At 38.1% G+C, this 24076-nt stretch overlaps 1 protein-coding gene across 1 annotated transcript in view; it reads right to left on the bottom strand.

Annotated features, from left to right (window-relative positions):
* Oscillin (glucosamine-6-phosphate isomerase Oscillin) overlaps positions 1-24076 on the bottom strand; it is a 112566-nt gene that overhangs the window by 13665 nt on the left and 74825 nt on the right. Inside the window, exon 4 of the mRNA XM_090385223.1 lies at positions 13833-14015. Coding sequence (XP_090241349.1) covers positions 13833-14015 — 183 coding nt within the window. The remainder of the gene's footprint in view (positions 1-13832; positions 14016-24076) is intronic.

Raw genomic sequence — 24076 nt, 5'->3', positions numbered from 1 at the left:
GCGTCAGTCCTGGGCCTGGTTAAGGTCGAGACGTCGGCTCTTCAAGTCATTTTCCACTTGCTTGGCTCACGTTTTCCTAGGCGCGGTCCGTTGGATGCTCCATTGGGTGGGTCATTGTCTCCAAAGGTGTGTGGATGGTATTCTGTTCGTGCCCATTCTACATACGTGGCCAAACCATCTAAGCCTTCGCTTCTGGATTTGGTCGGCAATGGTTGGTTGCTGTTGGCATCTGGCGCGGATGGTATCATTAGTGATGCGGTCGCGAAGAGAGATGCCCAAGATCTGCCGCAGGCATCGCATTTGGAATACCTCAAGTTTGTTCAAATCTAACTTGAGACAAATCCATGTTTCCGATCTGTAAAGAAGAATGGGCAGGATCAAAGTCCGGAAGAGTCAGATTTTAGTCTTTGTGGAAATGTTGGTCCTCTTCCACAGACACCATTTGAGCGAGGCGAACGCAGTGGCCGCCTGTCCAATTCTGCTGTGGATTTCCATGGTGGATGCAACTTTCTTCTCCTGGACCAGCGACCCAAGGTATTTAAAGTCCTGCACTTGCTCGATCTGGATGCCTTCGAGATAGATGGTGGCTTGCGACCCATCTGTTGTCAGGGCCTTTGTCTTACCAGCACTGATCTTCAAACCGTATGGCCGGGCAATGTCGTAGAGGATGTCCGTGGCTTCAGCGTCGTTACCAGCAAGGATAGCACTATCATCAGCGAACATCAGGTCAGTCACATAGTGATCCTTGTCATATTGTATGCCCTGTCTGTTTCTGAATGCTTGCCTCATAATGGCGTCGACCACGATGTTGAAAAGCAACGGGGAGGCTACATGAACAGATTTAAAATCCAGGGAGAAGCCGCAAGTGCAGATCAAGGAGTTGAAACTTTCAAAAAAGAACTTGTCAAAATTATTGAAGGGTGGTATTATGCGTTATATTTCTCAACAAGTTTTTAACATAGATGAAGCAGGACTTTTTTGGAAACGAATGCCTAAAAGAAGTTTTATATTGAAAGAAGAAAAAAAACATGCCAGGTTTCAAAGTGGCGAAGGATTGGTTGACTTTATTGTTGGGCGGTAACGCTGCGTGGGATTTTAAATTAAAACCCCTTTCAGTTCACCAGGAAGAGGGCGAAAGTACAATCCAAAAGCTACACATTTTTCATGATTTTAATTGGAATTTTAAGTTTAATTTTGATACGTAAGTAGTTAACACATAATCATATACGTATGTAATGTGGAATATTTTATATGTGCAAATATTTGAATATTAAATATTTTGACTGATATGATATTTGTGCATCTTTTCACTACTCTTTATTATTCATCAGGAAGTATCCTCTGGCACCGACCGCAACTCACAAATACATGTTACCTTACGGGAATGCGGCACTCGCTTAGTGTGGATTCACTTAGTGTGGACGAATTATCACCATTACGTGGGGGGTCGCCTGTAGTAATAATATTTGCCTTGTAGTGCAGGGAAGCCATAGGGTTTTGCTGCACTAGCAAAAAAAAAAAAAAAAAAAATCCAAAGAGATATGAAAATACAAATTATATGCTTCCCTCCTCACACAAGTAACTATCCAGTTGACCTTTGAATTTATTCAAATTGTCAGCCTCAACTATCTGTGATGGCAAATTGTTCAAACAATCAATGACTCGCTGACTAAAAGAAAACTTCCTACAATCTAATTTAAACCTCAACCCATGTCATTTGAATTTATGGTCCCTAGTTCTGGATTCTTTATAACAGTAAGAATTCCACCTTCATTCATTTTATTAATCCCTTTCAGACTTATAAATCTCAATCAAATCACCTCTGAGGTGCCTGGTTGCCAAGCACTGTAGCCTACACAATTGGAGTCTTTCTTCATTCAGTCGTCCTGTTGATCTCGCCATTTGAGTTGCCCGTCTTTGGGCTCTTTCAAGAAGCTCAATGTCCTATTTTTTCAGACGAGGTCTCTATACTTGAACACTATTCCAAATGTGGTCTTACAATTGCCTTATACAGTGGGATTATGACTTCCCTATCTCTACAGGATAACGTTCAATAAATCCTGAAAGAGGCCTCTGAGGTCGGGAAAACTCATATCTAGGAAATAAACTCATACACCGACCATTGAACAAAATTTACCGTAACTAAAATTTTAGTTACGGTAAATTTACGTTTACCATAAAATAAGCTAAAATATAAAATTAAAAGTCAGCTCTCTTCTTCGACAGTAATATGACTTTCTGCAACATCTCCTTAAATAGCAGGTTCACGGTACCTCCACACGCGGCATTTCTCCATAGGAAGGACTCCCTATAAATGAAACTATAGGTCTCAAGGGTACTTCTGCCTTATGGTACAGCGATATGATAGGAGTACCCATTTTATACATAATTTGAGTAATAGACAACTCACGAAAGAGCAGGAGGCAGTCCTTAGTTTAGGCCCTAAGTTCACGCTGGTTTCTTCGAAACCCCCCATTGCGGAGATAGCAATGGGTATTGAACGGGCCATTAATAAGTTTCCTGAGCCTTTATCTAATGAAATCCGTGTGAAGTCTGCTGCAGCGTTGAGTCAGGTGAGGAAGGCATCCCCGAATCTCAGCCTTAGTCAAAAGAGAGCACTAGAAGAATTGAGAAGAGACAAAGGAATAGTTGTTTTACCAGCGGACAAAGGGAGATCAACGGTGGTCCTAAATACAGAAGATTATAATAAGAAGGCATTGGAACTTCTGCAAGATAATAACACTTATAAGGTGATCCAGAGGAACCGATTGGTGGGTCTGGAACGGCGAGTCAATAAATTGGTACAATCCTGGTTGAACATGGAGATTTCCAAAGACAGTTACTGGTCATTACACACTACAGGTAGTCAACTCCCGCGATTCTATGGACTGCCAAAAATTCATAAGGCAGAAGTACCCTTGAGACCTATAGTTTCATTTATAGGGAGTCCTTCCTATGCGCTATCAGGGTACTTGGCCAAATTAATTGCACCCATAGTGGGGCAGTCCGAGTATGTTGTTAAGGACAGTAGAGAGTTTCTGAATTTTGTGGGGAATTTGACTATAAATGATGATGAGAGCATGATCTCTTTTGATGTTGCATCTTTATTTACATGCATTCCTATTAATCATGCAGTATATTGTGTAAAAATGGCACTGACCAGGGATGCCTCACTTGGTAATAGATCACTGCTCGGTGTGGAAGATATTTGTACCGGGGTAGAATTATGTCTAGCTAGCACTACCATGTTATTTCAAGGAACTATGTATAAGCAGGTTCGCAGTATGGCCATGGGTTCACCCATTAGTGCCACCGTGGCCAACTTGGCCATGGAGGAGTTGGAAAGTAGGGTTTTTAGTGGGTGTTCGGGAACTCAGAAAGTGTGGATACCCCCAGACGATCCTGGATAGATATAGTAGAGGGGTGTCTGAGCGTAGGGAGTCGTTCGTCCCGGTAGCCACCGCATACATCCCCTACTATCCGGGCCTTACTGAGCATCTGGCAAGAATTTTACGGGGTTATAAGACACGCTGTGTACAGCTTCCTGGGCAGAGGCTGTGCACAGCTGTGTCTCAGGTCACAGACCGTATACCAAAAGATCTCAGTAGCGGAGTTATTTATAGAATAGAATGCCCGGATTGTGGGGGGAAACAAAACGACGGCTTAGGGATCGTCTGGGGGAACATTTAAATGCCATAAGAACTGCTGATTACAGTAAGTCTGCCGTGGCCGAACATTTTTGGGAGAAGCAGCATCAAATCTCCCCGGACGACGCTATTATTTTGGATCGTGCACACGGATACTGGGAGCGTAAATGGCTCGAGGGTTTACAGATTGGTTCATCCAGTAAGAATACCATGAATAGAGATAGGCATGCGTATTCATCCTATTTTTGAAACAATTGTATTAAGTTCGGATGAACGATTTTATTTGCCACGTACCCGAGACATTTCCGCTTCCGGTTCTGACCATGTGCCGATTGACCCACGTGGAGAAATACCACGTGTGGAGGTACCATGAACCTGCTATTTAAGGAGATGTTGCAGAAAGTCATATTACTTTTGAAGAAGAGAGCTGACGCTCTCGAAAGCTCCAGGTTTTTAGTGCTTTTAATTTTATATTTTAGCTTATTTTATGGTAAATGATCTTTTATTACAGTTTTTAGTATTCTGCAATATACAATTATTAGTTTATTGTAAATAATTTGTTTTTATACTATTTGTAAAAAAATTTTAGTTACAGTAAATTTTGTTCAATGGTCGGTGTATGAGTTTATTTCCTAGATATGAGTTCAATAAATCATCGATAGGACACAATGGGCTTTCCTGGCTGCCTGTTTACACTATTCAGAAAACTTCATATTTGCCCATATCATTACTCCCAGATCCCTTTCCACCTCCACTGTTTTTAATCTAACCCCACCAAGTGTGCAATTTATTTCGGGGTTGCTACTCTCCAAGTGTATTGGCAGAAAGTTACTGCTATGGATAAATGGATGACTGAGTGGCAGAAGACAAAGTGCTTATTAATGGGCACTGCTTTTCTTGAACTAATGTTATTAGTAGAGTACCTCAGGGTACAGTGCTGTACCCTTTACTGTTCGCAATATTTATTAATGATACTGATGAAGACATATCCAAGCTTATTCTCTAAGTTTGCATATGATAAAAAGAATGGCAGGGTTAATGACAGTAATCAGGGTATTCTATTGCAACAAGAGTTTAGTATTGACAAATGCAAGGTATTGCACATGGATAACAGCAATCCCAGATTAACATACCATTTGAGCAGTGCTACACTTAAGGTGAGGAAAACAAAAAAGACCCTTGAAGTAACCATGTAGTCTGACATGAAGTTCTCTGATGGAACAACTGAAATCTGTTATGTTAAAGACAAGAATTTTTCCCGCATGCACACAGAGGTGATTATCCCATTGTATAAAGGCAACAGTTAGGCTGCACCTTGAGTATCACATACACATCTGTGGAAGCTTCATTTCAAGAAAGATGTGTTTATGTTGGAATGAGTGTAGAATGCAGCAGCAAGATTAGTCAGTGTCTCAAAGGGTTACTCTTACCAAGTAAGACTAGTTCTCCAAATTGAAGCATCTCAAAACTAAGCACCTGCGAGGAGACCTGCCTGAGGTGTTTAAGGCTTTATATAGATTGAATAAACTAAATGCTAAATGCCATTTATATAGCATTGATGTGTGAAAATTTGCTTTTGGCCAGAGAGTAATTGATTATTGGAACAAATTTCTATCTGGTGTTGTGGAAGTGGTGGTTTGAATAAATTTAAGCAAGGATTAGATACATTATTAGAGGGAATGTACAGATGACATTTATTTTGGCTGCTCTTGTATAAGCCTTCCTTCCTTGAATCATATGCCATCGTTAATACTATTATATGGGTATATAAAATAGAGATGGTTTATTATTATAAAAAAAAAAAAAAAAAAGCCTAAAATACTGTAAAACTCTCAATAGAAGGCTATATGTCTTCTCAAAGGGCCCAGAAAAAAAAAAAAAAAGCAAAACAATGTTGAGCCATGTTTAAAAAGATATTGGACCTTTTTCTGACAAAAGTGATAATTCTGGTTTTTGTTATTTCATGTCAAGCTAGATGAAATCACTTTATGTTCAAACTTTTGTAATATAAAGTTATACCATTATTGGAAGGTACCTGAAAACATTAATTTTTGTATTTTGCAACACTTTTTGATAAGGTAAATATTAATAAATGTTTTTAATTATTTATTTCATATGTTCTGATTTCTCTTGCTAAGGATTTCAGATGCTTAAAAAGAAACTCCCAGAATATAGTAATCTTCTCATCTCAGGCTTTCTGGATGTGTGTGTATGTTTATATACAGAAAACCACCATTAAAGAGTTTTTTAGGGACTTTTCCAAAAGGGCGCAGAAAAGTGTTGAAAGCAGAACCTCCTTTTTGGAGGTCGGGGATATTTTTCTATTTCATAAATATTTTGGTAGATAACACATTTTCTAGTTTTTTTATATCTTTTCTGCAGTAGTAGAAGAGGCATATGACGCAAGAAAACAAGTGTATGAGCTTACCAAAGAGAAAAAAAAAAAAAAAACAACAAACAACCCAATTTCACGCATCTATTCCCTCTAAAAGTCTGTCCGGTTCCTCCTTGAATTTATTTAAGCTACCAACTTCCACAACGACAGATGGAAGTTTGTTCCAGCAATCAACTACCTGATGGCTAAAGTCAAATTTCCACACATCTATTCTACAACTGTCTTTCCTCAATTTGAATTTATGCTCCCTCAGGTTTGTAATCTGAGTAAGTGGAAGAATCCTATCAGAATTCAAGGCTTATACCTCAATCAGATCACCTCGGAGGTTCCTAGTCTCCAGCTGCAGCAATTTGCAGAAAGTAAGCCTTTCTTGGTAAGAGGACTCCTTCATTACCCTCACCAATCTTGTTGTCCTTCTCTGTATGCACTCAAGCAACTCTACATCCTTCCTAAAATGAGGGCCCCAGACCTGAATGCAGTACTCAAGGCGAGGCCTGACCATACAAAAAAGGTAAACACCTTCTTTTCCCTACTAGCAAAATTCCTGTATATCACTGACAATATTCATGACCTGCTCTGGCAGTCTGTCTGCATTGCTCAGAAAACTTCATATCTGACTGCACAATTACTCCCAGGTCTTTTTCATTTTCTACCACTCTAAGTGTAGTACTATATAGTTGGTAGTTTTCCCGGGGGTTATTTCTACCCATATGCAGTACTTTGCATTTGTCAAGGTTAAATTTCAGTTGCCAATTCTCAGCCCATCTGCCCAACTTTTCTAGATCCTGTTCCAGTAGCACATTGCTATTACTGTCATTAACAAACCTGTCAACCTTTGTATCATCTGCATACTTGGACATCAAGCCTGATATACCTTCATCAATAGCATTGATAAATATACAAAACAACAGAGGGCCCAACACCAAACCTTGGTGACTCCACTAATAATATTAGTCCACAAAGAGCAGTGTCCGTTGATTACCACTCAGCAATCCAGTAGTCTTCCAAGTGCAAAAGTATCAAAAGCTTTACTGAAATCCAAGTATATGATATCAAAATTATTTTTTGCATCCAGTTCCTTTGTAACCACATCATAGTGTCCAATCAAATTTGTCAGACAAGCCTTTCCCTTTACAAGCCCATGCTGTCTGAATTATTACTGCAGTCTTGTCTAGATGATCCTGCAATGATTCTTTATCAGTGACTCTGTTATTTTTCCCGAACAGAAGTTAAACTAACAGGTCTGTAATTACCTGTGTCACCTTTTCATCCCCCTTTGTGAATTGGGGACACATTTGCACATCTCCAGTATGTGGGGACTTCCCCAGAGTCCAAGAATGCTCTCATAATTATGGCTAACGGTTTGCTTACTTCCTTTGACACCTCCTTTAACATAACTAGATAGATCCCATCCGACCAAGGTGCCTTTCTTATGTTTAACTTCAACAATTTCTTCTCCACTTTGCTCTCAGTTATTACAAAATCAAAATCTTAAGCTCCCTGTTAGGGTTAAATAAGCTTCTGTCCTTCACTTCCCTAAAGAATTCCTCATGTGTGAATGTAGATGAAAAATACTCATTCAGTTTGTCTCCTATCTGAGCAGGATCATCAATGGTCCAACCATCGATATCACGTGGGCCAATCTGATTCATCTTCCTCCTATAGTTTATATAAGTAAAGAAGTCCTTGCTGTTTTTCTCAGCATCCTTTGCAAAGATTTCTCATAATCTGCCTTTGCTTGCCTAATCTCCTTTGTGACTTGATTACAGACTAGCTGATAATTTATATGCATCTCATGCATTTTTCTTCTCTGCCATGAGTCTTATTAGTTCATCTGACATCTATTTAGGCCTAAACCTCGAACAGAATTTCTTAATCGGTATGAAAAGTCTAGTAGCTTCCATGATTAATTCCTTGAATGCTTTCAATTTAGAATTTGCCAGTGTTAACACATCAGTTGGTCACACTGTACAGATTTTAAAAACTGCCTGATGCCACTGCAGCCACCTTTACAAAAGCAAAAACTCTTCCCTTTATCCTTGATGGCAATTATATCTTTAAGTAAATCCCACATCAGTACACTGTGATCACTGTCACCTAGTGGTTCCTTTATCTGCAAATTCTTAATGCACAAATAATCAGTGCTGATAACCAGATCAAGAGTATTACTCTCTCTGGTTGCCTCTTAAACATGCTGCTGCAGAAAACAATCTTCCGATCATTGTTGCTAGTGTGCGAATGACCAACCACAAGTTCCATTCAGTATCTGGGAAGATAAAATCCACCATTATAATACAATCTGATTTACTGGCCCATTCTATTTCTCTGTACAATTGTTCGTCATAGTCATAAGTGGCATTAGGCCTATAACACACTCCTATTCAATTTTAATTTCCCAGTGATTATGTCACACCAAACTGACTCAACATTGCACTGTCCATCAATGTCTGCTGGATGCACTTCATTCGATTTTGTGTGTTTCTTAACTAGCAGTATTACCCCTCCTCCCTTTCTATCCTGTCTATCCTTTCTGTATACATTGTACTCTCCAAATTCCAATTCTGCATTCCTTATATCTAAGTGACACCATGTCTCTGATATCCCAACAATATTTACCTTTGATGTCTTGACTAGCACTTCAAATTCATCAAATTTATTTACTATGCTCCTAGCATTGGTGTACATGCAAGTATAGATGGAACTATTTTTATTCTTAGTTACCCTAACCCAGCCCATGTATTTATTTGTTTCATGATGACTCTCACAAGTCCCCCCCCCCCAACACCTTGCCCTCCAGGCTGCTGCTCATTCTAATAGCAGCAGTGCAAGAATCACTTTCATCTCTGCCAGCATCTACTGTTAATCTATCAATCCCCAAAGCTAGCAGTTTTCGGACCCACCTAACACTGCTTCAATAGCATCCGCAAACAATCTTGCACCCCTTCTATTTAAGGGTATTCCATCCCTGTAGAAGCAGTCTCTTCTGTTAACAAGCACAGACCATGCTGAGAAAAATTCTACCTCATGAGCCTTGCACAATTTCTCCAGGGCAAAATTGAATGACAAGGCTCTCATCATGTACTCCCTCCTATCGTGACTGGGCAGAATTGCAGACACTTTCAAATTTCACCCTAACTCATGACTTTTTTTCAACACTGATCCATACCTGTTAAGTAAATCTGCAGATCTCTTACTCTTAATGTCATTAGCATTAGTAGCGGCTTATGATGGAAGAAAGCAAGCTTCTGCAGCATCAGCCAAACCCCCCCTCCATTCATTCCAAATGTCTGTCCAGCTCAGCCTTAAATTTATTTAGACTATAAACTTCCACAACAAAAGATGATAGTCTGTTCCACCAAACAACTACCCGTTGACTAAAGGCAAATTTCCACACATCTATTCTACAACTGTCTTTCCTTAATTTGAATCTGTGGCCCCTTAGGTTCTTAATCTGAGCAAGAGGAAGAATCCCATCAGCATTCATCTTGCTGAACCCATTCAAGGTCTTATACACCTCAATCAGATCACCTCGCAGGGGCCTACTCTCCAAGCACTGCTATTTGCAGAACTTAAGCCTTTCTTGGTAAGAGAACCCCTTTGGTCCCCTCACCAATCTTGTTGCCTTTCTTTGTACTTGTTCTAGCAACTCTACATCCTTCCTAAAATGAGGCCTCCAGACATGTACACAGTACTCTAGGTGTGGCCTGACCACTGCCTTGCACAACGGGATAATCACTTCCCCATCTCTGCTAGCAAAATTCCTATATATCATTGACAAAACTCCATGACCTGCTCTGGCAGCCCGTCTTCACTTCTCAGCAAACTTCATATCTGACTGCATAATTACCCCCAGGTCTTTTTCACTTTCCACTTTCCACTCCCCTGAGTGTTGTACCACACAGTTGGTGTGTTTCTCTTGGGTTATTGCTATCCATATGCATTACTTTGCATTTGTCAATGTTAAACTTTAGTTGCCACTTCTCAGCCCATTTGCCCAACTTATCTAGATCCAGTTGGTATAGCGTACTGTCTTTACTGTCATTAACAACCCTGCCAACCTTTGTATCATCTGCAAACTTGGACATTAAACCTGATATACCTTCATCAATATCATTGATAAATATACAAAACGACAATCGGCCCAACACCGAACCATGGGGAACTCCATTAATAACATTTGTCCAAGAAGAGCAGTGTCCATTGATTACCACTCTGTCATCTCCCACTCAACGATCCCTTTATCCATTGTAGCAACTTACCCTCATTAATGCCAATATGTACAACAATATCACTTTGTGCCTTAAAAGATGGTAACTGCTTTACAACATCAACTTTTGCCTCTGGCAGACATACCCCTGGTCTTATTCCACCTATCCTTTTTACACAATATATTATCAGACTCCCTGACAATAGAGTCACCAACAATAACTAATTCCTGTAGGACCAGAGCATTCTGTATTGGAGATTGCCACTGTATTGCCCGATGCACAAGAGTGAGCTCTGGCATTGAGTTGAGCAGCTAAGAGCTTGATAGTCCCCCATTTTAATACCTTCGAGGGCATCTACCTGACTCTTCAAACTCTCAAAAAATGCCCATCAGTATGCTGAGTTGGTGCCTAATTTCTTGACACACACACTCTGCACCTAGCCCATCCTCCTTGGCTAGATCATGTCCTGTTCCAGAAATCCACAAACATTTCACAAGCTGCACATTTTTGTGAAGCATTTGTCAACGTGTAAGTTGAAAAGTGGCACACTTAATATGCTATCCTTGCTTTTTTTCTCACCTTCAATTTCTTGTATATACTAGTTAAAAATAATGGAAATTTTTTTAAAAATATAAAATTAAACTAAACATATCCTGAGTATTCTAAACACGATAAATGTAGTATTAACATAAGAATAATAATGTTACTATCCGGGCCTTTCAGAACGCATTGTATGGGCATTGCGGGAGTGTCAGACTCGCTGTGTGCAACTTCCGGGTCGGAGGTTGCACACAGTGATATCCCAAGTTAAAGTTCCCGTAGCCCAGGACCATACTAGCAATGTGGTCTACGAGATTAAGTGCCCGGACTGTGAGGAGTGTTATGTGGGGGAAACGGGGCGACGTTTAAAGGACCGTCTGGGGGAACACAGGACCGCGATCAAGACTGCTAACTATGTGAGGTCTGCTGTGGCAGAGCATTTCTGGGAAAAGCAGCATCGGATCTCCCCTGAAGACACGGTCATTACTGACTGCGCCCATGGATTTTGGGAACACAAGTGGCTTGAGAGCTTGCGAATCGGTTCATCCAGTCACAATACTATTAATAGGGACAAGGGGATCCGTTTATACCCCCTGTTTGAGGCAGTTGTCCTCAGAAGGGATGACCGTTTCTGTTTGACACGCTCCAAAGCCACTTCCGTTTCCGATACACGCATGGAGAACGTAGATCATGTGTCTGATGACCACATGCATGAGTGCCATGGACCTGCTACTTAAGGATGTGTCTTAGCACTAGTAGTATACTGTTGAAGGAGACGGCAGTCTCCGAAAGCTCCAGGTTTCATTGTTTTATCGCTTTTAACCCAGTTTATTTTAGATAATTTTATTGCTTTTAACTATATTTTAACCATACTGTAACTATAATTTAATCATTGTATTTTATTTTCATCACATTTCACTGTACGTTAATACACATGGAATACAATATTCAACACCATGTTGAATACTGTATTAATGAAAGCGAGGTAATAATGTTGAATAAAAAATAAATGAATAGACAAAAGATGAGAAGAGTATGCAAATACAATGATAGATGGCTAGACACCGAGCTGTAAAAAGTACCCTTTTTTCCCTTAAAATTTTTGAGTTAAAAATGCTAAATTTCAGCATGGCATAATATTGATATAAACTATTCAAGGGGTCTAAATGAATTGCCAATAATGAGAATTCATGAAGTAATTAGTGCTAAAGAAGTGGTTACATTATTAATTGAAAAATTATACAGGTGACTAATTTTTTTGTCTGGAATATGTAAATGAAAGCTTTCAGATATTCGGGCATTAATCAATGAGAGAGAGAGAGAGAGAGAGAGAGAGAGAGAGATTGATTATCAATGGGAGCTACTCTTCTTCGACTAATGTTATTAGCAGAGTGCCTCGTGGTTCAGTACCAGGCCCATCGTTGTTTTCAATATTTATTAATGATAGTGATGAAGGCATATATTATGCTTAATACCAAAGTTTGCAGATGATACAAAGGTTGGCAAAGTGGCTAATAACAATAATCTGGGTATGATATGCAAAAAGATCTGGAAAAATTATGCAGAGGGGCTGAGAAGTGACAAATTGAAGTTTAACATTGAGAAATGCAAGAAGGTACTGCATATGAGTAGTGGCATAATATTTGGGGTCAGGTGCCACCAGTGGTTTCCATGGGTAGCAGTAATCCCAGATTAATGTACCAACTGTAGAGTACCACACTGAAGGCAGTAGAGAATGAAAGAGAGCTGGGGTAATTGTGCAGCCACTTAATACTGGCATAATGATGCATGGAAACAAGCTCGTACAACATCAGCAAAAAAAAAAAAAAAAAAAACTTTTAGCTCATGTCATTTGCCCATTCCTTTGTATAATTTGTCCAGGTCTTTAAATTTATTAAAACTACCCAATTTCAAGTTTATTCCAATAATCAATTACCATTACTCTCTGGTTATATGCAAACTTTTACACATCTATTCTGTAACCATCTTTTCACAATTTAAATTAATATCCACTTGTGTGTGTGTGCTGTCTAAGCAAGAGTAAACATGGCATCCACATTTTGAATAGTCAATCCTTTACAGCTTTAAACACTTTGATTAGGTCACCTAGCTGATGCCTAGTTTCCAGACGTTGCAATTTACAGAATCATATATGATTATGATGTGATATTGCTCTATTAAAAGCAATACCTTGATATAAACTATTTAGACTAAATTAGATAAAAAAATATAGTTTATATTATTTACATCTAATTTATTCAAAATTTCTTGAGATATTCAGAAAATTTTGAATAAATTAGATATAAGTTATAGAAAAGCAGTATGCATACTCAGGATTCTGTACTCACTTTTTTTTTTGCTATAAGGCCAATTTTTATCTATTGTTATAAGAAAAACACACAAGTAAGATCACAGAACTCTATGCTGAACTCAGCCTACTTAAAAGGAATGGTTACTTTCTCACATTACTGATAGGATTTAAACCTAAACCTAATATATTGTGTAATAACAATGAAGGTAGAAAGTTAATCTTGATAATCATGACAGAATACATCATATGAGAGTTGCAGCTTTAAATTTCTTCACAAAATAAAAATGCTTGTGATAGGCATATCTAGTTAGATTTTGAGATTCATCAACAAAGGCATGTGTAATGGGTAAGAAGTTTTGCTTTCACACAGAAAATAGTCACAACCATACCAATGTCAGTAAATGGACATTATCATCTAAATATACAGCTGGTTGGGATGTAACATGAGTAAAGGAGGACCCATGTAGTTATCCATGTTATCATTTACACTGGCCACATTGAATCCTAGGTACTGGTGTCCATCCTATATAATGGTGTGGAAGAGTGCCTTTGGATAATTCTCTACTTGAGGGAGAAAAAATGGCTAATATAGTTTAGCATGCAACTCTAGATAAATATTTTCATTATAAATTAATTTTCTCTTGAGTTAAAAACGTTAAAAACTATAAAAATTAAAATTATGAAATTATTAAAACTATAAAAATATCAGTGAAAGTGAAAAATTTAATTACCCCCAACAAACAGTTCAATGCCTCCAGCCTCTTCAATTTTGTTTTCATATTCATCACACTCTGCTTGCAAATCCTTAGCATTGCCATCCAGAATATGTGCATTTTCAGGAAGAATATCAATGTGCTTAAAGAAGTTATTCCACATGAATGAATGATAACTTTCTGGATGATCTCTTGGAAGACCTAAGGAAAAACCATGACACTATTACATAATACAGAATGTGCCAGAGGAAAAACATTAAGATATTTGAAACAGAGAAGAAAAACTTTATCTAAGTAGGTCAATGTTTTAAAAGGTTTAGAATTTCATTTAAAATGAATAATAGGAAATTAACTACAGGTCAAAATTCTCACTTGTGTAACAAGAACAATTCCATCAGGAATACACATCTCATTATGTTCTCATTTTTATGCAAGTTTTCTATTACAGTAAACTTTTTTCTAGTTTTTGGAACCGTAATGGAGTTTGAAACAAAAAAAATCATCTGGATATAGCAGACTTATACCTACAGCTTGACAATGCATATGAATTAGCATTAGTACAAAATAATGATACAAGGAAGCAGGCTCACACAGTATCAGACAAAAGAAAAAAAAAAATCATAAAAATTTACCCCACTCTTTCAAAATTTATTCAAATTGCCCATTTCCACAACAGCAGATGAAAGTTTATCCTGGCAATCAATTACTGCCTAGTAGAAGGCAAATTTTAACATATCTATCTTGCAGTCATCTGCAATTTGAATTTATGTATCCTTGTGTGCATTAGTAGAGGCATATGATGCAAGAAAGCAAGCTTATGCAGCATCAGCCAAGAAAAAAAAAAAAAACGCTCCCATTTCACCCCTCCATTCGTTCCAAATACCTGTCCAACTCAGTTTTAAATTTATTTAGGCTTTCAACTTCCACAACAAAGGATGGAAGTCTGTTCCACCAACTACCCACTGGCTAAAGGCAAACTTCCATACATCTGTCTTTCCTCAATTTGAATCTGTGCCCCCTCAGGTGATTATTCTGAGCAAGAGGAAGAATCCCACCGGCATTGAGCATGTTCAAACCATTCAAACCAATCTTTATGGACCAGAAAGACAACTCCACCTTTGCTCCTTTCACTGTTTTCATTGGTTAGGTTAGGTGTACAGAGATTTCCACTTGATAAACTTATAAGTGATTCATTTCTTCTTCTTGTTTCAGCCAAACTGATGATATTCCAATTCACATTTTCTAATTCCTTTTCCAGCTCTAATATCCTGTCTTCACTGACGAGCGATCTTACATTGTAACAGGCCAAGTTCAGTTTCTGTGCATGGCAGCCTGGTTGTACCTAGAGATTCTTAGCACCGTCTGCTTCCATTCTGATCCTCTCGCTGCAGTAAGAGGGGGGGAGTGAAAGCTGCTGGGGACAGAGGGCCATTTTTTTCATCATGCTGTCATGTGCTGGAGGGTTTGGTCTTTTCCTCTTCATGCTGACCAGGTGTCTTGAAAAGAACCACTCTACACGTTCCTTGCTACCTAAGTGACATAACAAGGCTTACCATCGAGAAGGTGTGAATGAGTAGATTTTAGGGAGGCAGGCCAACTGGACTTCTCCTAAATCTTTTGAAATAGAAAGATATTGGATCCATCAGTGTTTTAGACTGAGTGTCTGATAACACACAGAATGCCTGTTCTCCTCTAAGCCCCTTTGGGATGACACTGTGCATTATCTAATAATAGTAAGATCTTCCTATTTTCTTTTTTCGATTTTTTGTCCAAATTACGAAGCCATTAAGAAAAAATAGCACTTGTCTTCCATGCTTTTTTATTGGCATACCAATCAACATTCATGGATGACACTAGCATTAGCAGAGGCACATGATGCAAGATAGCAAGCTTATACAGCCTCAGTCAAAAAAAAAAAAAAAATCCCATTTCACTGATCCATTCATTCCAAATGTTTGTCTAATTCTGCCTTGAATTTATTTAAGACATTTTAAAAATATGTTCATGTTTTTAAAACATCTTGGTCTCAATACAGTATTAATTATCAATGATTGTTCTTTTCATCTCAAAGAATTTACACATAGTAAAATGGTTACTTTGTTTATCTTTTTTATAACTGAAAGAATTAAAACCTTTTAAACAATAATGATTAACTTGGTAAAGCATAATAATAGAAGCCGGTTTCATCTTCATTAAAGATGTCTTTGGGTTCATTTGTTGTGTTAATTATGGCAAAAGCAAAATCCGCTGTTTCACATCATTTTTATTAACAGATGCACTTTCAGCACCTAGAATCTTCAAAACAATGTTATTTCTATTACAAAATTTATTAAGTCATCCATTGCTAGCAGCAAATGTGTCTTTTTAAAGCATTTGCAAAATTTAAAGCTTTTTCGTGTAGTACTGAACCATTCACTGGAATTTCTCTAGCATGAGCACTGTCAAACCAGGCAAGTGTTAACTCATTAATTTCTTGATGTGGTTGATATGTTTCTTTGTTAAATGTTTTTATTTGCATTCTGAATCCACTACTTTACTTTAATATTATTTTTTTCTTGTGAAATTTTTTTGAATTTGCAGTTTACTACAATTATATTTTTATGACAACCATCTGCTGCATTTTCTATAACTTTCATTCATGTCTCTAAATTTAAAATTTATTATTTTTTTTTTCTGCCATCATGTCTGTATTTGAAGATGGATAAATCAAATTAATAAATCAAAAAATAAATGAAATACCTATTTTGTAGCAACATTTATACAGTTACTTTAGAAACTCTGTATTCATAGAAATCTGTGAAAAATTGCTCACCAAATCTGTGAAAAATTGCTAAATAACAGGATTAACGGTCTCGGTCAGGTTAGACAATGGTCGTCTTACAGAATTCCAGATTCCTAGAAATCTATGGAATATACCGACTACCAAACAACAGGATTAATAGCCATGATCAGGTCAGAGTGGCTGCCTTAGAAAATACAGTTTTAATACACAGGCCATTTATTTAAACCGTTCTAAAAAATATTGGTCTTTTGTAAAGGTGCTTGCTTATAGAGGTTTCACATTTTTATCTTCACTTCTAATGTAATGACCTTTCTGATACATTTCTTTATAACTTACAACTTTTATCATTCTGGAACTAACCTTCTTTTATAAACATATTTCATCCATCAACCATTTTTAAGGATGAATTAAGTCAAAAATGCTGTACATCCCCAAGGGCTCACATCTGGTGAGAAGGGGCTTGGCACATTCTTCTCTTTCTTGGTGATTCCCTTCTACTTCTGACTCTTTTGTTCTCTCTCTCTCTCTCTCTCTCTCTCTCTCTCTCTCAGGGTAATTTAGAATTTTTTTTTTTTTTTTTTTTTTTTTGGCTGGTTAAAAAAAAAAAAAAAAGAATACATTTCGAACTAGAGGGTTTTGATGATGACGTTGTTACATTTACTGAAATATGTACACAAAGAGAGAATATACACAGGGATTACAAAGGTATATATTTTACACTACGCTACACTGCATTGAAATCGGAAAAATATTTGCAGCATAGGACTCAATAAATATTCTGTTTTTCTTTTAAAAATAAGAAAAGTTTTGGCTGTATTAACAAAATAATACAGCACAAGCGATAGGGCTTAAATGTCAGCAAGTCAGTTTTCCCTCTGCTACAGTACAATCAGGTGAATTCTGGTATTTGTGAAAATACAAATGAAATAGCCACTACCTGTTGCAATGTCTATTATGTACTTATTATGTTGCAATGTCTATTATGTACTTATTATGTTGCAATGTCTATTATGTACTTATTATGTTGCAATGTCTATTATGTACTTATTATGTTGCAATGTCTATTATGTACCTTTAAAACACTAGAAAGTGCAAAACTGAAATAAATGTTGCTCTATGGAGAAGGAAATAACTTGTTTAAAGATTTAACTCTAAAAATTCGAAGAGATGCAACTTGAATACTGATCGTGAATGGCGGAACAAATAAGGTCTATGGAATTAATAACAATAAAATCTATAAAAATAACAAACAGAATTTGTGATTTGTGTTCTATTATTTCATAAATATAGTTAACACTTTTCTTATTTTGGAAAAAAAAAAAAACTTCTTAGAATATTTATTCAGTCCCGTGCTATAAAACATCAGTTGCAAGCAAAGCTCACACCCCTTTTCCAGTTTAGACCTTCATAGGCAACAGCTTGTGGGGGACAAAAGAGCTGTTGTTCCCCACAACACTATCTGAAGTTCATTTGTAAACATTCTGTCTATCTGGGTTCAAAGGATTTCCAGATTTCTCTTGTACTCTACACTGGTTATTTAGTTTTATTTATATTCTTTCTTTAATTCCCCCTTCCCCCACCACATATCACTCCCTCTGACAAACTTTTAAACATTGTAAATGTAGTTTCCATTTAGAGGGTACTCTAGGGGTATTTAAAATGGCCCAGTTAAATAGATCCCTTCCTTTACCCTCCATTTCTGACTGGGTAAATACTATGACAGTGATGAAGGCTGCTACTCCTACTCAGTCTATGGGTTAGGATTTTATCATTACTAAACCCTTGTGATTCTGGAGATGAGTTAGTGGACAGATTTATTATATTTTATTTCTGTTCTATTTAGTTTTTTTTTTTGGTATTGGATTTTTAAAAATTTGGCACCATTTGAAAGCAATAGCTATTAAGGGGACAAGAATATTTCAGTAAGGCTTATGTACTTTTATACCTTTTCTAAATATTATTTGTGATTTAAATGCAGTGTGGTATAAAATACATATATGATATGTATTCCTTTGTATGCTAAACTGGACATGGAATTGAGTTAGCATCATGCATTGGGTGAGAGTCAGATTGTCATAAGTATTTTTAAAAATGTTTAAAAATTATTTTCATGTGTTAATGATGCTAAGACCCATATCTAAATGATTTCTCTTAAATGACTTTCATATAATTTTTTTCTTATTTTGCTTCTATTGGTATACTGTATTTATAGTGTTTGATGTTGATAAAAAAAAAACAAGGCCTATAATCAATTAACTGTCATATACAGATTTTGTTGGATGGTTGGCTGTTATAGGCATATTAACAGCTTGGGCCATACTGTATATAACTTGTCTATAAATTGTATGTTCTGTGATCGATTGCTGTTTGGTGGATGAAAAACCTGAGTTTCTGGGAGGGAAAAAACCATGCTACCCTCAACCTGAGACTGACTAACTCAGTCACATTGTGAAAAAGGCCCATAAAAATTCCACCCATCATCAACGAGATTCAAAATCAGGTCTTTTCCATTTGGTGTGTGTGTGGGGAGGGGATGGCAATTCTACTGACTGTGCTACCCATGAGGGCATACAGATTAGTGCAATTATAAAATCTTGCAAATATTAGACTGCTGCTAAGTAACAACACAGTTAGCAATTCATTGCAACACAATTTCAGACCAATATATTGAGGACCACCTATATATTTAATTAGATTTAGATTCAGGGAGGCATTTACAGTGCAAGGGTAGCACGGTCATAATATGCCTAATTATGGTAAAGTTCAATGCACAGTCTTAAAAATATGAAATTCAGTTCAAGTTCAGACTGCATTGTAGTTATATCCATTTGAGGAAAGTAAAGATTTTCTGAATGTGTGGTGTATCTGCTAGGAGGTGAGCAATATTGAGAGTGTTCATTGTTAAAAATGAGGCAAAGATAGTTCGTCGATCCCTATTGTAAATGGGGCAGTCAATGAATATATGCTTGAGAATAAGTTGGTTGTTTCAGTCTGTGCACTGTGATGAATCAGTAGCCTCAAGCAGATAAAGATGTGTCAGGTGTGGGTGGCCTACCTGTAGCCGGGCTAGTATAACTTCATGTCTGTTCTCACATATACTGGATTTCTATGGTTTAGGATTTTTCTTTATTTTAATTAGCTTGTTATTAACTCCACACTGCCATTGTTCAAGGAATTGCTTCTTCTAATGAACTTGTAGTCTGATACTAATGTCAAAGGATGGAACACTGTTCTACTGTAACATGTCATTACCATTGAGAAACAGGGGCACTGATGAGAATACCAGATCTGCAACATGTTCATGTAATTTACAGCCATTATTGTATGAGTATCATGAATCAAGTTAATTCTCAGTTAAACAGTCTTTAGACCATGGTACTACTTTGCCATCAGCTAGTGTTGTCAAATCATGCTTGAAGGGTGCACCGTATCAAAAGGTTGAATGACTTTTCAGACCACATTCAGCAGATCAGAAAAACTCTGCTACTCATCAGTGGTACACTTATAATGCTCCTAGTACTATATGAATTGCAGTTTTCTGTGACATTGTGTCATCAGTGCAGGCATCAAAGGCATTATCAACAAGGGTATCATTACAGACAGGTAATCTTATATTCCAAAGGGAAGGAGGAGGAGTTTAGCATTAGCATTAGTATGATGCAAGAAAGCAAGCTTATGCAGCATCAGCCAAAAAAAAACTTCCATTTCATCCCTCCCATTAGTTCAAAATACCTGCCCAGCTAAGCCTTAAATTTATTTAGGCTATCAACTTCCACAACAAAGGATGGAAGACTGTTCCACCAACCAACTACCCACTGGCTAAAGGCAAATTTCTGCACATCTATCCTACATCTGTCTTTCCTCAATTTGAATTTATGCCCTTTCAGGTGATTATTCTGAGCAAGAGGAAGAATCCCATCCGCATTGAGCATGCTCAAACCATTCAAGGCTTTATACACCTCTATCAGATCACCTCGCCGGTGCCTAGTTTCCAGACACTGTAATTTGCAAACTTAAACCTTTCATTGTAAGAGCAACCCTTCGTTCCATTCACTAATCTTGTTGCCTTTCTCTGTACTCATTCCAGCAGCTCTACATCCTTCTTGTAATGAGGCCTCCAGACCTGAATACAGTACTCAAGGTGCGGCCTGACCATTGCCTTATACAAGGGAATAATCACCTCCTTACCCCTGCTAGAAAAATTCCTGTATATCATTTACAAGACACTATGAGCTACTCTTGCAGCCCATCTGCACTGCTCAGAGAACTTCATACCTGCATGCACAATTACCCCCAGGTCCTTTTCATTCTCTACCAGTGTTGGTGTAGTACCACAGAGTTGATACGTTGCTCTGGGGGTTGCTGTTTCCCATATGTAGTACTTTACATTTGTCAATGCTAAACTTCATTTGCCACCTCTCAGCCCATCTGCTCAACCTTTCCAGATCCTGTTGCAGCAGCATAGCATCAGTAGTGTCGTTAACAACCCTGCCAATTTTTGTATCATCTGCAAACTTGGACATTAAGCTTGATATACCATCATCAATATTATTTATAAATACAGAAAACAATAATCGACCCAACACTGAACCCTGAGGGACTCCACTAATAACATTAGTACACGATGAGCAGTGTCCATTGATTACCACTCTCTGTCTTCTCCCCCTCAATCATCCCTTTTTATCCATAGCAGCAATTTGCCTCCAATGCCACACTGCTCCAATTTGTGCAGCAGTCTTCCATGTGCAACAGTATCAAAAGCCTTTCTAAGATCCAAGTATATAATATAAAAGGTATTCCCTGCATCCAGTTCTTTTGTGACTGCATCATAGTATCCAATCAAATTGGTCAGGCAAGACTTCCCCTTAACAAAACCATGCTGTCCGAGCTATAACTGAAGTCTTGTCTAGACGATCCTGCAGTGCTTCTTTAACTGCCTCCATTAATTTTCCTGGAACAGAAGTTAAACTCACAGGTCTATAATTACTTGTGTCAGCCTTTGATCCTCCTTTGTGAATTGGGGGTCACATTTGCACATCTCCAGTCCATGGGTACCTCCACTAAGTCCAAGGAAGCTCTCATAATTATGGCTAAGGGTTTGCTTACTTCCTTTCCTGCCTTCTTTAATATAACTGGATAGATCCCATCCACCCCAGGTGCCTTTCTTGTGTTTATCTTTAACAATTTCTCCTCCACTTTACTCTCAGTTATTACAAGATTATCTAGCTTACTGCCAGAGTTGAATACACCTCTGGCATTCCCCTCGCTGAATAACTCCTCATGTGTGAATGTCGATGCAAAATATTCATTTAATTTGTTAGCTACCTGAGCAGGACCATCAACAGTTGAACCATCGATATCAAGTGGACCAATCTGATTCATCCCCTTCCTTCTAGAGTTTACATACGTAAAGAACTCTTTGCTGTTTTTATTTGCATCCCTTGCCAAAGATTTCTCGTAATCTGCCTTCGCCTGCCTAACCTCCTTTGTAACTTGTTTACAGATCAACTTATATCTATCATAGGCTTCTGTGTCACGTGTTAATTTATATGTATCCCATGCATTTTTCTTCTCTGCCATATGTCTCATTAGTTCATCTGACATCCACTTAGGCCTAAACCTTGAACAAAATATTTCTTAGTTGGTATGTAAAGCCTAGTAGCTTCCAAGATAAGTTCTTTGAATGCTTCCCACTTTGAATTTGCTGTTGGTAACATCATCAGTTGGTACCATTGTATAGAATTTAAATACTGTCTCAGAACATCGTAGTCGCCTTTACGAAAGCAATAACTCTTCTCTTTACCCCTGATGGTAGTTATCTCTTTGAGTAAATCCCACTTCAGCACGCTGTGATCACTGCCACCTAGTGGTTCCTTTATCTGCAGATTCTTAATGCATGAAGAATCACTACTGATAATCAGATCAAGAGTATTACTCCCTCTAGTTGCCTCCTGAACATGCTGATGTAGAAAACGATCATCCAATAAATCCACAAAAGCCTTGCTAGTGTGTGAGTGACCAACCCACAAATTCCAGTCAATATCTGGGAAATTAAAATCCCCATTATAAGACTCTCTGATTTACTGGCCCACTCTATTTCCCTGTACAGTTTCTTATTATACTCATCAGAGTCATTAGGCCTATAGCACACTCGTACTCTCAATTTTGATCTCCCAATGCTTATGTCACACCAAACTGACTTCACGCTGCACTGTCCAGCGATGTCGACTGGCTTCACTTTCTTGGATTTTATGTGTTTCTTAACTAATAGCATAACCCCATCCTCCCTTCCTATCCTGTCTGTAGATGTTGTACTACCCAAATTCCAGTTCTGCATTCCTTATATCTGTGTGACACCATGTCTCTGATATCCCAACAATATCTGCCTTTGATGCTTTGAGCAATTCATCAAATTTATTTACCAAACTCCTAGCATTGGTGTACACGCAAGTATACATGCACCTGTTCCTATTCTTAGCTACCCTAACACAACCCATGTGTTTACTTGTACCGCAATGACTCCCAGCAGTCTCTGAAATATCCTGCATCTTGTTTTTCAGGCTTCTGCTCATTCCAATAGAAGCAGTGCAAGAATCACTTTCACCTCTGCCAGTGGCTACTGTTAATCTATTAGTCCTTGTATCCCCCTAATCTAGCAGTTTTACGACCCACCTAACACTGCCTCGATAGCCTCAGCAAATATTCTTGCACCCTTTCTATTTAAGTGTATCCTATCCCTGTAGAAGCAGTCTCTCCTATTAACAAGTACAGACCAAGCTGAAAAAAAATTCTACCCCTTGGGCCTTGCACAATCTTTCCAGGGCCGAATTGATCGACAAGGCTCTCATCATATACTCCCTCCTATCATGTCTGGGCAGAATTGCAGACACTTTCAAATTCAACCCTAATTCACGGCTTTTTTTCAACAGTGACCTGTACTTGTTAAGTAATTCTGCTGGTCTCGTACTCTTAATATCATTAGTGCCAACATAAAACCTTTTATATAAACCTTTAAGTATATAAACCTTTTGTGCCCTTAAAAGATGATATCCGCTCTACGTGATCAACCTTTGCCCCTGGCAGACATACTCTGATCCTGTTCCAACTATCCTTTTTACAAAGCATGTTCCCCGTTTCCCTGACAATAGAGTCACCAACATCTACTAGTTCCTGTGGGTTGTTGTTGTTGTTTGGTTTTTAGGAGCATTAGCAACTAAGGCCATATTGCTCCGGAATATGCGGTGGTCATTCCCTGACCTTTCCGCATCCTCCCTATTTGGTGGTGACGGGCTCGAACCCCGGTCTAATCAAGAAGCGTATGGTACGTACTGCTGCTCCTTCCCACCTGGCTACGGAGGCGCCAGTTCCTGTGGGACCAGCGCATTCTCCCTTGGGGGTTGCTGCTGTGTTGCGTGATGACCAAGTGCAAGCTCTGGCATTGATGTGGGCAGCTGAGAGCTTGATGGGCCCCTCAATTTAG

This window comes from Mastigoproctus giganteus, chromosome 11 (assembly GCF_048544385.1).
Source record: "Mastigoproctus giganteus isolate SK-2022 chromosome 11, ASM4854438v1, whole genome shotgun sequence".
Taxonomy (NCBI): domain Eukaryota; kingdom Metazoa; phylum Arthropoda; class Arachnida; order Uropygi; family Thelyphonidae; genus Mastigoproctus; species Mastigoproctus giganteus.
This window is presented reverse-complemented; position numbering and strand designations above follow the sequence as displayed.